General features: G+C 48.4%; 2 protein-coding genes across 7 annotated transcripts in view; one reads left to right on the top strand and one right to left on the bottom strand.

Annotated features, from left to right (window-relative positions):
• The window catches only part of LOC130282607 (zinc finger protein 271-like), a 330,526-nt gene that overhangs the window by 28,451 nt on the left and 287,938 nt on the right, over nucleotides 1-14,137 (bottom strand). The window contains exons 1-4 of one of the 6 annotated variants that reach the window (XM_056531015.1): nucleotides 7,752-7,882; nucleotides 5,567-5,656; nucleotides 5,180-5,365; nucleotides 250-370 (exon numbers count right to left, since the gene is read on the bottom strand). In XM_056531015.1, the coding sequence (XP_056386990.1) occupies nucleotides 250-370; nucleotides 5,180-5,365; nucleotides 5,567-5,644 (385 nt within the window). In that variant the 5' untranslated portion in view covers nucleotides 5,645-5,656; nucleotides 7,752-7,882. Of the gene's footprint in view, nucleotides 1-249; nucleotides 371-5,179; nucleotides 5,366-5,566; nucleotides 5,657-5,830; nucleotides 5,850-6,170; nucleotides 6,326-6,680; nucleotides 6,999-7,751; nucleotides 7,883-14,137 lie in introns of those variants that run through there. The other 5 variants (XM_056531012.1, XM_056531014.1, XM_056531013.1 and 2 more) reach the window with 5 other exon arrangements.
• Nucleotides 6,629-14,137, top strand: part of LOC130281610 (zinc finger protein 850-like) — a 126,145-nt gene continuing 118,636 nt past the window's right edge. The window contains exons 1-3 of the mRNA XM_056529025.1: nucleotides 6,629-6,661; nucleotides 7,819-7,935; nucleotides 13,396-13,587. Coding sequence (XP_056385000.1) covers nucleotides 6,644-6,661; nucleotides 7,819-7,935; nucleotides 13,396-13,587 — 327 coding nt within the window. The 5' untranslated portion in view covers nucleotides 6,629-6,643. The remainder of the gene's footprint in view (nucleotides 6,662-7,818; nucleotides 7,936-13,395; nucleotides 13,588-14,137) is intronic.

Below are 14,137 nucleotides of genomic sequence, written 5' to 3'. Positions count from 1 at the left end.
TGTATATATGTGTGCAGTGTATATATGTGTGCAGTGTATATATGTGTGCAGTGTATATATGTGTGCAGTGTATATATGTGTGTTGTGTGTGTTTAGGTATGACTTGCTCTTTGGGTAGAACAGTCCTCAGTAGATCATTTCTTCCTTCTACTAGATACACACATCTCCAATACTTCATCTGTAGGACGCAAATGATCAAATGATGGGGATCTGGGTGACCCCAATAATGCACCATTCAATGATACTTACCAGGTGATGTGCGGGGCCGGGGGTCCACCATAATGTCCTGGTACAGATCCTTGTGTCCTTCTACATACTCCCACTCCTCCATGGAGAAATAGACCGCCACATCCTGACACCTTATAGGAACCTGACACACAATGATACCGTCATCACCAGACCCCTCCATTACTGTATAATGTCCCAGCAGTGTCACCTCTCTAATCATCACCAGACCCCTCCATTACTGTATAATGTCCCAGCAGTGTCACCTCTCTAATCATCACCAGACCCCTCCATTACTGTATAATGTCCCAGCAGTGTCACCTCTCTAATCATCACCAGACCGCTCCATTACTGTATAATGTCCCAGCAGTGTCACCTCTCCAGTCATCACCAGACCCCTCCATTACTGTATAATGTCCCAGCAGTGTCACCTCTCCAGTCATCACCAGACCCCTCCATTACTGTATAATGTCCCAGCAGTGTCACCTCTCTAGTCATCACCAGACCCCTCCATTACTGTATAATGTCCCAGCAGTGTCACCTCTCCAGTCATCACCAGACCCCTCCATTACTGTATAATGTCCCAGCAGTGTCACCTCTCCAGTCATCACCAGACGCCTCCATTACTGTATAATGTCCCAGCAGTGTCACCTCTCCAGTCATCCCCAGACCCCTCCATTACTGTATAATGTCCCAGCAGTGTCACCTCTCCAGTCATCACCAGACCCCTCCATTACTATATAATGTCCCATCAGTGTCACCTCTCAATCATCACCAGACCCCTCCATTACTGTATAATGTCCCAGCAGTGTCACCTCTCTAATCATCACCAGACCCCTCCATTACTGTATAATGTCCAGCAGTGTCACCTCTCCAGTCATCACCAGACCCCTCCATTACTGTATAATGTCCAGCAGTGTCACCTCTCTAATCATCACCAGACCCCTCCATTACTGTATAATGTCCCAGCAGTGTCACCTCTCCAGTCATCACCAGACCCCTCCATTACTGTATAATGTCCCAGCAGTGTCACCTCTCCAGTCATCACCAGACCCCTCCATTACTGTATAATGTCCCAGCAGGGTCACCTCTCTAATCATCACCTGACCCCTCCATTACTGTATAATGTCCCAGCAGTGTCACCTCTCCAGTCATCACCAGACCCCTCCATTACTATATAATGTCCCATCAGTGTCACCTCTCAATCATCACCAGACCCCTCCATTACTGTATAATGTCCCAGCAGTGTCACCTCTCTAATCATCACCAGACCCCTCCATTACTGTATAATGTCCCAGCAGTGTCACCTCTCCAGTCATCACCAGACCCCTCCATTACTGTATAATGTCCCAGCAGTGTCACCTCTCCAGTCATCACCAGACCCCTCCATTACTGTATAATGTCCCAGCAGTGTCACCTCTCCAGTCATCACCAGACCCCTCCATTACTGTATAATGTCCCAGCAGTGTCACCTCTCCAGTCATCACCCGACCCCTACATTACTGTATAATGTCCCAGCAGTGTCACCTCTCTATTCATCACCAGACCCCTCCATTACTGTGTAATGTCCCAGCAGTGTCACCTCTCCAGTCATCACCAGACCCCTCCATTACTGTGTAATGTCCCAGCAGTGTCACCTCTCCAGTCATCACCAGACCCCTCCATTACTGTATAATGTCCCAGCAGTGTCACCTCTCTAATCATCACCAGACCCCTCCATTACTGTATAATGTCCCAGCAGGGTCACCTCTCTAATCATCACCAGACCCCTCCATTACTGTATAATGTCCCAGCAGTGTCACCTCTCCAATCATCACCAGACCCCTCCATTACTATATAATGTCCCAGCAGTGTCACCTCTCCAGTCATCACCAGACCCCTCCATTACTGTATAATGTCCCAGCAGTGTCACCTCTCCAGTCATCACCAGACCCCTCCATTACTGTATAATGTCCCAGCAGTGTCACCTCTCCAGTCATCACCAGACCCCTCCATTACTGTATAATGTCCCAGCAGTGTCACCTCTCCAGTCATCACCAGACCCCTCCATTACTGTATAATGTCCCAGCAGTGTCACCTCTCCAGTCATCACCAGACCCCTCCATTACTGTATAATGTCCCAGCAGTGTCACCTCTCCAGTCATCACCAGACCCCTCCATTACTGTATAATGTCCCAGCAGTGTCACCTCTCCAGTCATCACCAGACCCCTCCATTACTATATAATGTCCCATCAGTGTCACCTCTCAATCATCACCAGACCCCTCCATTACTGTATAATGTCCCAGCAGTGTCACCTCTCTAATCATCACCAGACCCCTCCATTACTGTATAATGTCCCAGCAGTGTCACCTCTCCAGTCATCACCAGACCCCTCCATTACTGTATAATGTCCCAGCAGTGTCACCTCTCCAGTCATCACCAGACCCCTCCATTACTGTATAATGTCCCAGCAGTGTCACCTCTCCAGTCATCACCAGACCCCTCCATTACTGTATAATGTCCCAGCAGTGTCACCTCTCCAGTCATCACCAGACCCCTCCATTACTGTATAATGTCCCAGCAGTGTCACCTCTCTATTCATCACCAGACCCCTCCATTACTGTGTAATGTCCCAGCAGTGTCACCTCTCCAGTCATCACCAGACCCCTCCATTACTGTATAATGTCCCAGAAGTCACCTCTCTAATCATCACCAGACCCCTCCATTACTGTATAATGTCCCAGCAGGGTCACCTCTCTAATCATCACCAGACCCCTCCATTACTGTATAATGTCCCAGCAGTGTCACCTCTCTATTCATCACCAGACCCCTCCATTACTGTATAATGTCCCAGCAGTGTCACCTCTCCAATCATCACCAGACCCCTCCATTACTGTATAATGTCCCAGCAGTGTCACCTCTCTATTCATCACCAGACCCCTCCATTACTGTGTAATGTCCCAGCAGTGTCACCTCTCCAGTCATCACCAGACCCCTCCATTACTGTATAATGTCCCAGAAGTCACCTCTCTAATCATCACCAGACCCCTCCATTACTGTATAATGTCCCAGCAGGGTCACCTCTCTAATCATCACCAGACCCCTCCATTACTGTATAATGTCCCAGCAGTGTCACCTCTCCAGTCATCACCAGACCCCTCCATTACTGTATAATGTCCCAGCAGTGTCACCTCTCTATTCATCACCAGAACCCTCCATTACTGTATAATGTCCCAGCAGTGTCACCTCTCCAATCATCACCAGACCCCTCCATTACTGTATAATGTCCCAGCAGTGTCACCTCTCCAGTCATCACCAGACCCCTCCATTACTGTATAACGTCCAGCAGTGTCACCTCTCCAGTCATCACCAGACCCCTCCATTAATGTATAATGTCCCAGCAGTGTCACCTCTCTAATCATCACCAGACCCCTCCATTACTGTATAATGTCCCAGCAGTGTCACCTCTCCAGTCATCACCAGACACCTCCATTACTGTATAATGTCCCAGCAGTGTCACCTCTCTAATCATCACCAGACCCCTCCATTACTGTATAATGTCCTAGCAGTGTCACCTCTCTAATCATCACCAGACCCCTCCATTACTATATAATGTCCCAGCAGTGTCACCTCTCCAGTCATCAGACCCCTCCATTACTATATAATTCCCAGCAGTGTCACCTCTCCAGTCATCACCAGACCCCTCCATTACTGTATAATGCCCCAGCAGTGTCACCTCTCCAGTCATCACCAGACCCCTCCATTACTATATAATGTCCCAGCAGTGTCACCTCTCCAGTCATCACCAGACCCCTCCATTACTATATAATTCCCAGCAGTGTCACCTCTCCAGTCATCACCAGACCCCTCCATTACTATATAATTCCCAGCAGTGTCACCTCTCCAGTCATCACCAGACCCCTCCATTACTGTATAATGTCCCAGCAGTGTCACCTCTCTAATCATCACCAGACCCCTCCATTACTGTATAATGTCCCAGCAGTGTCACCTCTCTATTCATCACCAGACCCCTCCATTACTGTATAATGTCCCAGCAGTGTCACCTCTCTATTCATCACCAGACCCCTCCACTACTGTATAATGTCCCAGCAGTGTCACCTCTCTAATCATTACCAGACCCCTCCATTACTGTATAATGTCCCAGCAGTGTCACCTCTCCAGTCATCACCAGACCCCTCCATTACTGTATAATGTCCCAGCAGTGTCACCTCTCCAGTCATCACCAGACCCCTCCATTACTATATAATTCCCAGCAGTGTCACCTCTCCAGTCATCACCAGACTCCTCCATTACTGTATAATGTCCAGCAGTGTCACCTCTCTATTCATCACCAGACCCCTCCATTACTGTATAATGTCCCAGCAGTGTCACCTCTCTATTAATCACCAGACCCCTCCATTACTGTATAATGTCCCAGCAGTGTCACCTCTCTAATCACAGGACCCCTCCATTACTGTATAATGTCCCAGCAGTGTCACCTCTCTAATCACCAGACCCCTCCATTACTGTATAATGTCCCAGCAGTGTCACCTCTCTAATCACCGGACCCCTCCATTACTGTATAATGTCCCAGCAGTGTCACCTCTCTAATCACCAGACCCCTCCATTACTGTATAATGTCCCAGCAGTGTCACCTCTCTAATCACCAGACCCCTCCATTACTGTATAATGTCCAGCAGTGTCACCTCTCCAGTCATCACCAGACCCCTCCATTACTGTATAATGTCCCAGCAGTGTCACCTCTCCAGTCATCACCAGACCCCTCCATTACTGTATAATGTCCCAGCAGTGTCACCTCTCTAATCATCACCAGACCCCTCCATTACTGTATAATGTCCCAGCAGTGTCACCTCTCTAATCATCACCAGACACCTCTATTACTGCATCATCTCTTGCCTCCCTGTATACATCTACTATCCATATATACTGTCTCTATGCCCCAGCAGTGTCACCTGTCCAGTCAGCAGCTCCACCATCTTGTGGGCGAGATGCAGGATCTTCTGAATATTGTTCTGATCATATATCAGTACAGGAGGCTCCATGTTGGGGCCCCGGGCCCTGCTCCATCCTCCTGACCTATGGTGATGGCTGCTGGTGGTCTCATGCTCCCCCAATGTTTTCTTTACTATGGTGTAACCCTGTGTATGGAGAAAGACATCAATACATTTTCAGCGCTCTACTTGTGGACCTCCAGACGTTGCGACACCACAACTCCCAGCAAGCATGGACAGCCACTGGTTGTGCAGGCACACTGGGAATTCTAGCTCTGCAACAGCTGGAGGTCCACATGTTTGAGGACCACAAAGTCCAACCACTAGAGAAGAAAGTAACGCAGTCACCTCTCCGGTCAGCAGGCGGATGATCTCCTGGCTGAAGCTGAAGACACTGTAGAAGATCTTGATCTGGAGGACGTCCATCTTGAGGGGTCACTGAGGAGAGAGAAGACACAGATCGGTGATAAGTAGATGATCGGTGGGGTGGGGTGGGTTGGGGGGTCTGACCGCTGATCCCGAAAACAGAGAAAAAATTTCTATAGTAGCCTTTTTGTCCATTGCAAAACTCCCAGCATGCTCGGACAGCCAAATACTGTGTGTGAACCCGACCTTACACCCTGCTGTTGGGAATTGCAGCATCCATTACACGTTACCCATTGGATGCATTCATTATTGATAACATCAGTGTTTTCCAAACAGAGAGCCTCTACACGTGGCAAAACTACAACTCCCAGCATGCCCGGACCCGGGCATGCTGGGAGTTGTAGTTTTGCAAAGGAGGAGGCACAATGGTGCGGCAGCACAAATGCTGGACTTCCTAAAGCAGATTTCACGTTGCGACGCGGCGCAGACTCTCGTGGAGGGATTTGCCAAACAATGGTGGTTCCCATGACAACAGTGAGCAGGGGGGGGGGGGGTGCACAGCCCAGTCACATGTAGTCAGCCCCACCATGATGGGAGTGATGTTCTCTAAGTGGTGACCTAGATTTGTCGGTCTGCGTGAAACAGTCAGGTTTTGCCCATAGCAACAATTGCTATGGGACCTGAGCTGAGAACGGTTGCTATGGGAAAACTGAGCTATCGTTGCTATGTAAAAACTCAGCTGATTGGTTCGATGAAAGCTGAGCTATGACTGGTTACTATGGAAAAACTGGGCTGGGCTTTGTCGCCATAGGAGACTTGAGTGTGATTGGTTGCTATGGAAAAGCTGAGCTGTGATTGGTTGTTATGTAAAGCTGAGCTGTGATTGGTTGCTATGTGAAGCAGGTTGCTATGGACAACATCCGACCAGTTTTGGTCAGGCGCATTGATGCATAACGGTCCAGTATTTATACCCATAGCAACACATCACGTGACCTTACTGCAGAAGGAAGCGCCGAGCAGCTTCAGCTCAACCCCGCCACTTAGTGGCCAGAGGAGGTAATGACAGGACAAATGACTGTAAGTGCCCGGTACTTACTCCGAGCACACGGTACGGCCGCCAGTCACCCGTCATACTCCGCGGCAGCTCCTCATCACCGGATCCCTCCCAAATATAGCGCAATGCGGGCTCTGACATACCCCAAAATGGCCGCTATCCAACATCAACGCCTAACGCGCATGCTCCAGCACTGAGGGAGTCGGCCATTTTCTTGTAGTCTCCAGTGTGTGTTCGGACGCCATTTTGTCATGGTCATACTTTTCAAAGAAAAGCAGAAACAAATATAACCGGGAAACCGTGTTTTACTTCCGGGGAGAAGTAATGGCGGCTTCCTGTGAGGTGGATAGGGACCCTACAATGTATGTATGGAAGCCCCTGCTCGTGGTATCTGTCATGAAGCCTTGTAATATGTCTGTAGTATATACAGCACGCTCTATTTCCGGTTCGGGGGGGGGGCGTTCCCAGTTCCTTGTGGGGTGGAGCTTTCAGTTCCTCATGGGTGGAGCTTAATGGACATTATTTTGTCTTTTTAACTGTATGTAACCGTCTCCAGGGCCAAAGAGAGCTGCAGGTTGGATGATGGGGAGCACGGCTTGAAGTCAGGGCCCCCATCCTGCTGTTGTCAAACTACAACTCCCAGCATGCCCTAACAACCTGCCCGCTTCCCTAGTTCAACGGTCTTCAAACTGTGGATGTCCAGCTGTTGCAAAACTACAACTCCCAGCATGCCCGGACAGCCGTTGGCTGTCCGAGCATGCTGGGAGTTGTAGTTTTGCAACAGCTGGAGATACACAGTTTGGAGACCACTTTTATAGATCAGTGTCTCCCCCAACCAGGGTCTCTCCAGTCTTCAGCAGACCTGTCTTGCTAGAGATTTTACTAGGGGGTTCACATACTTTGGGTCATAATGTATGTCTCCATGGTAACAGACTACAAAACAGATCTTGTGTAGTCAGACCCTGCTTTACACAGGATGACAAGAAAGAAGAGCCACGAGAGGATCTGACTGCACAGTGCTTGTTTGTAGTCTGTTACCATGGAAACATAGAAGCGTACATAGGAGCTATAGGCACAGGATAGATTACTAATGATGTCATTGAATACATTTACCAATGATCCCGTCTCCTCCTCTGTAGCCGCCATGTTCCTGCAGTAAACGAATAAAGTATTTTCACAGGCGAGAGACAATGGTGTCCGCCCCAACCAAACCCGGAGGATGGAGAAAAGTGGAGACAAGATGTCTGACAGCGTCCTAACCCTCACCTGGGAGATCGTCTACCTGCTGGCCGGAGAGGTGAGGGATTGTGGGAAATGGTCACATGACCTCACTCTTATCTCTAGGGATAATACAGGACATGACTGGAGAGGTGAGGGATTGTGGGAAATGGTCACATGACCTCTTATCTCTAGGAATAATACAGGACATGACCGGAGAGGTGAGGGATTGTGGGAAATGGTCACATGACCTCTTATCTCTAGGGATAATACAGGACATGACCGGAGAGGTGAGGGATTGTGGGAAATGGTCACATGACCTCACTCTTATCTCTAGGGATAATACAGGACATGACCGGAGAGGTGAGGGATTGTGGGAAATGGTCACATGACCTCTTATCTCTAGGAATAACAATACAGGACATGACCGGAGAGGTGAGGGATTGTGGGAAATGGTCACATGACCTCACTCCTATCTCTAGGGATAATACAGGACATGACCGGAGAGGTGAGGGATTGTGGGAAATGGTCACATGACCTCTTATCTCTAGGAATAATACAGGACATGACCGGAGAGGTGAGGGATTGTGGGAAATGGTCACATGACCTCACTCTTATCTCTAGGGATAATACAGGACATGACCGGAGAGGTGAGGGATTGTGGGAAATGGTCACATGACCTCATTCTTATCTCTAGGGATAATACAGGACATGACCGGAGAGGTGAGGGATTGTGGGAAATGGTCACATGACCTCTTATCTCTAGGGATAATAATACAGGACATGACCAGAGAGGTGAGGGATTGTGGGAAATGGTCACATGACCTCACTCTTATCTCTAGGGATAATACAGAACATGACCGGAGAGGTGAGGGATTGTGGGAAATGGTCACATGACCTCTTATCTCTAGGAATAACAATACAGGACATGACCGGAGAGGTGAGGGATTGTGGGAAATGGTCACATGACCTCACTCTTATCTCTAGGGATAATACAGGACATGACCGGAGAGGTGAAGGATTGTGGGAAATGGTCACATGACCTCTTATCTCTAGTGATAATACAGGACATGACCGGAGAGGTGAGGGATTGTGGGAAATGGTCACATGACCTCACTCTTTTCTCTAGGGATAATACAGGACATGACCGGAGAGTGAGGGATTGTGGGAAATGGTCACATGACCTCACTCTTATCTCTAGGGATAATACAGAACATGACCGGAGAGGTGAGGGATTGTGGGAAATGGTCACATGACCTCACTCTTATCTCTAGGGATAATACAGGACATGACCGGAGAGGTGAGGGATTGTGGGAAATGGTCACATGACATCACTCTTATCTCTAGGGATAATACAGGACATGACCGGAGAGGTGAGGGATTGTGGGAAATGGTCACATGACCTCTTATCTCTAGGGATAATAATACAGGACATGACCGGAGAGGTGAGGGATTGTGGGAAATGGTCACATGACCTCTTATCTCTAGGGATAATACAGGACATGACCGGAGAGGTGAGGGATTGTGGGAAATGGTCACATGACCTCTTATCTCTAGGGATAATACAGGACATGACCGGAGAGGTGAGGGATTGTGGGAAATGGTCACATGACCTCTTATCTCTAGGGATAATACAGGACATGACCGGAGAGGTGAGGGATTGTGGGAAATGGTTAAATGACCTCTTATCTCTAGGGATAATACAGGACATGACCAGAGAGGTGAGGGATTGTGGGAAATGGTCACATGACCTCACTCTTATCTCTAGGGATAATACAGGACATGACCGGAGAAGTGAGGGATTGTGGGAAATGGTCACATGACCTCACTCTTATCTCTAGGGATAATACAGGACATGACCGGAGAGGTGAGGGATTGTGGGAAATGGTCACATGACCTCACTCTTATCTCTAGGGATAATAATACAGGACATGACCGGAGAGGTGAGGGATTGTGGGAAATGGTCACATGACCTCATCTCTAGGAATAATACAGGACATGACCGGAGAGGTGAGGGATTGTGGGAAATGGTCACATGACCTCTTATCTCTAGGGATAATACAGGACATGACCGGAGAGGTGAGGGATTGTGGGAAATGGTCACATGACCTCTTATCTCTAGGAATAATACAGGACATGACCGGAGAGGTGAGGGATTGTGGGAAATGGTCACATGACCTCTTATCTCTAGGGATAATACAGGACATGACCGGAGAGGTGAGGGATTGTGGGAAATGGTCACATGACCTCTTATCTCTAGGAATAATACAGGACATGACCGGAGAGGTGAGGGATTGTGGGAAATGGTCACATGACCTCTTATCTCTAGGGATAATAATACAGGACATGACCGGAGAGGTGAGGGATTGTGGGAAATGGTCACATGACCTCACTCTTATCTCTAGGGATAATACAGGACATGACCGGAGAGGTGAGGGATTGTGGGAAATGGTCACATGACCTCTTATCTCTAGGGATAATACAGGACATGACCGGAGAGGTGAGGGATTGTGGGAAATGGTCACATGACCTCACTCTTATCTCTAGGGATAATACAGGACATGACCGGAGAGTGAGGGATTGTGGGAAATGGTCACATGACCTCTTATCTCTAAGAATAATACAGGACATGACCAGAGAGGTGAGGGATTGTGGGAAATGGTCACATGACCTCACTCTTATCTCTAGGGATAATACAGGACATGACCGGAGAGGTGAGGGATTGTGGGAAATGGTCACATGACCTCACTCTTATCTCTAGGGATAATACAGGACATGACCGGAGAGGTGAGGGATTGTGGGAAATGGTCACATGACCTCTTATCTCTAGGGATAATACAGGACATGACCAGAGAGGTGAGGGATTGTGGGAAATGGTCACATGACCTCTTATCTCTAGGGATAATACAGGACATGACCGGAGAGGTGAGGGATTGTGGGAAATGGTCACATGACCTCACTCTTATCTCTAGGGATAATACAGGACATGACCGGAGAGGTGAGGGATTGTGGGAAATGGTCACATGACCTCTTATCTCTAGGAATAATACAGGACATGACCGGAGAGGTGAGGGATTGTGGGAAATGGTCACATGACCTCTTATCTCTAGGGATAATACAGGACATGACCGGAGAGGTGAGGGATTGTGGGAAATGGTCACATGACCTCTTATCTCTAGGGATAATACAGGACATGACAGGAGAGGTGAGGGATTGTGGGAAATGGTCACATGACCTCACTCTTATCTCTAGGGATAATACAGGACATGACCGGAGAGGTGAGGGATTGTGGGAAATGGTCACATGACCTCACTCTTATCTCTAGGAATAATACAGGACATGACCGGAGAGGTGAGGGATTGTGGGAAATGGTCACATGACCTCTTATCTCTAGGGATAATACAGGACATGACCGGAGAGGTGAGGGATTGTGGGAAATGGTCACATGACCTCACTCTTATCTCTAGGGATAATACAGGACATGACCGGAGAGGTGAGGGATTGTGGGAAATGGTCACATGACCTCTTATCTCTAGGAATAATACAGGACATGACCGGAGAGGTGAGGGATTGTGGGAAATGGTCACATGACATCACTCTTATCTCTAGGAATAATACAGGACATGACCGGAGAGGTGAGGAATTGTGGGAAATGGTCACATGACCTCACTCTTATCTCTAGGGATAATACAGGACATGACCGGAGAGGTGAGGGATTGTGGGAAATGGTCACATGACCTCACTCTTATCTCTAGGGATAATACAGGACATGACCGGAGAGGTGAGGGATTGTGGGAAATGGTCACATGACCTCTTATCTCTAGGGATAATACAGGACATGACTGGAGAGGTGAGGGATTGTGGGAAATGGTCACATGACCTCACTCTTATCTCTAGGGATTATACAGGACATGACCGGAGAGGTGAGGGATTGTGGGAAATGGTCACATGACCTCTTATCTCTAGGGATAATACAGGACATGACCGGAGAGGTGAGGGATTGTGGGAAATGGTCACATGACCTCTTATCTCTAGGGATAATACAGGACATGACCGGAGAGGTGAGGGATTGTGGGAAATGGTCACATGACCTCTTATCTCTAGGGATAATACAGGACATGACCGGAGAGGTGAGGGATTGTGGGAAATGGTCACATGACCTCTTATCTCTAGTGATAATACAGGACATGACCGGAGAGGTGAGGGATTGTGGGAAATGGTCACATGACCTCACTCTTATCTCTAGGAATAATACAGGACATGACCGGAGAGGTGAGGGATTGTGGGAAATGGTCACATGACCTCTTATCTCTAGGGATAATACAGGACATGACCGGAGAGGTGAGGGATTGTGGGAAATGGTCACATGACCTCTTATCTCTAGGGATAATACAGGACATGACCGGAGAGGTGAGGGATTGTGGGAAATGGTCACATGACCTCTTATCTCTATGGATAATACAGGACATGACCGGAGAGGTGAGGGATTGTGGGAAATGGTCACATGACCTCACTCTTATCTCTAGGGATAATACAGGACATGACCGGAGAGGTGAGGGATTGTGGGAAATGGTCACATGACCTCACTCTTATCTCTAGGGATAATACAGGACATGACCGGAGAGGTGAGGGATTGTGGGAAATGGTCACATGACCTCTTATCTCTAGGGATAATACAGGACATGACCGGAGAGGTGAGGGATTGTGGGAAATGGTCACATGACCTCTTATCTCTAGGGATAATACAGGACATGACCGGAGAGGTGAGGGATTGTGGGAAATGGTCACATGACCTCTTATCTCTAGTGATAATACAGGACATGACCGGAGAGTTGAGGGATTGTGGGATATGGTCACATGACCTCACTCTTATCTCTAGGGATAATACAGGACATGACCGGAGAGGTGAGGGATTGTGGGAAATGGTCACATGACCTCTTATCTCTAGGGATAATACAGGACATGACTGGAGAGGTGAGGGATTGTGGGAAATGGTCACATGACCTCACTCTTATCTCTAGGGATAATACAGGACATGACCGGAGAGGTGAGGGATTGTGGGAAATGGTCACATGACCTCACTCTTATCTCTAGGGATAATACAGGACATGACCGGAGAGGTGAGGGATTGTGGGAAATGGTCACATGACCTCTTATCTCTAGGGATAATACAGGACATGACCGGAGAGGTGAGGGATTGTGGGAAATGGTCACATGACCTCACTCTTATCTCTAGGGATAATACAGGACATGACCGGAGAGGTGAGGGATTGTGGGAAATGGTCACATGACCTCTTATCTCTAGGGATAATACAGGACATGACCGGAGAGGTGAGGGATTGTGGGAAATGGTCACATGACCTCACTCTTATCTCTAGGGATAATACAGGACATGACCGGAGAGGTGAGGGATTGTGGGAAATGGTCACATGACCTCTAATCTCTAGGAATAATACAGGTCATGACCGGAGAGGTGAAGGATTGTGGGAATGTATACACTGTATGTGTACATGTATTTAGTGCCTTCCTCTATACTTAGGATTGCACAGTAGTAAAGAAGACATCTGGAGATTGTGTGGCCCCCAGCAGTCGCCCCCATGTGTCAGGAGGATGGAGCAGGACTCGGGCCTGTATCAGGGAGCCTCCACCTCCCTCACCGATACCTGAGTCGAACAATGAGCAAAAGATCCTAGAACTTATCTACAAGATGGTGGAGATACTGACTGGAGAGGTGAAACTGCTGGAACATTATACAGTAATGGAGGGGTCTGGTGATGACTGGAGAGGTGACACTGCTGGGACATTATACAGTAATGGAGGGGTCTGGTGATGACTGGAGAGGTGACACTGCTGGGACATTATACAGTAATGGAGGGGTCTGGTGATGATTAGAGAGGTGACACTGCTGGGACATTATACAGTAATGGAGGGGTCTGGTGATGATTAGAGAGGTGACACTGCTGGGACATTATACAGTAATGGAGGGGTCCGGTGATGATTAGAGAGGTGACACTGCTGGACATTATACAGTAATGGAGGGGTCTGGTGATGACTGGAGAGGCGACACTGCTGGGACATTATACAGTAATGGAGGGGTCTGGTGATGACTGGAGAGGTGACACTGCTGGGACATTATACAGTAATGGAGGGGTCCGGTGATGATTAGAGAGGTGACACTGCTGGGACATTATACAGTAATGGAGGGGTCTGGTGATGAGAGGTGACACTGCTGGGACATTATACAGTAATGGAGGGGTCTGGTGATGACTGGAGAGGTGACA

This window comes from Hyla sarda, chromosome 7 (genome assembly GCF_029499605.1).
Source record: "Hyla sarda isolate aHylSar1 chromosome 7, aHylSar1.hap1, whole genome shotgun sequence".
Lineage (NCBI taxonomy): Eukaryota > Metazoa > Chordata > Amphibia > Anura > Hylidae > Hyla > Hyla sarda.
Note: the sequence above shows the minus strand (reverse complement) of the source record. Positions and strands in the feature narration are given on the sequence as shown.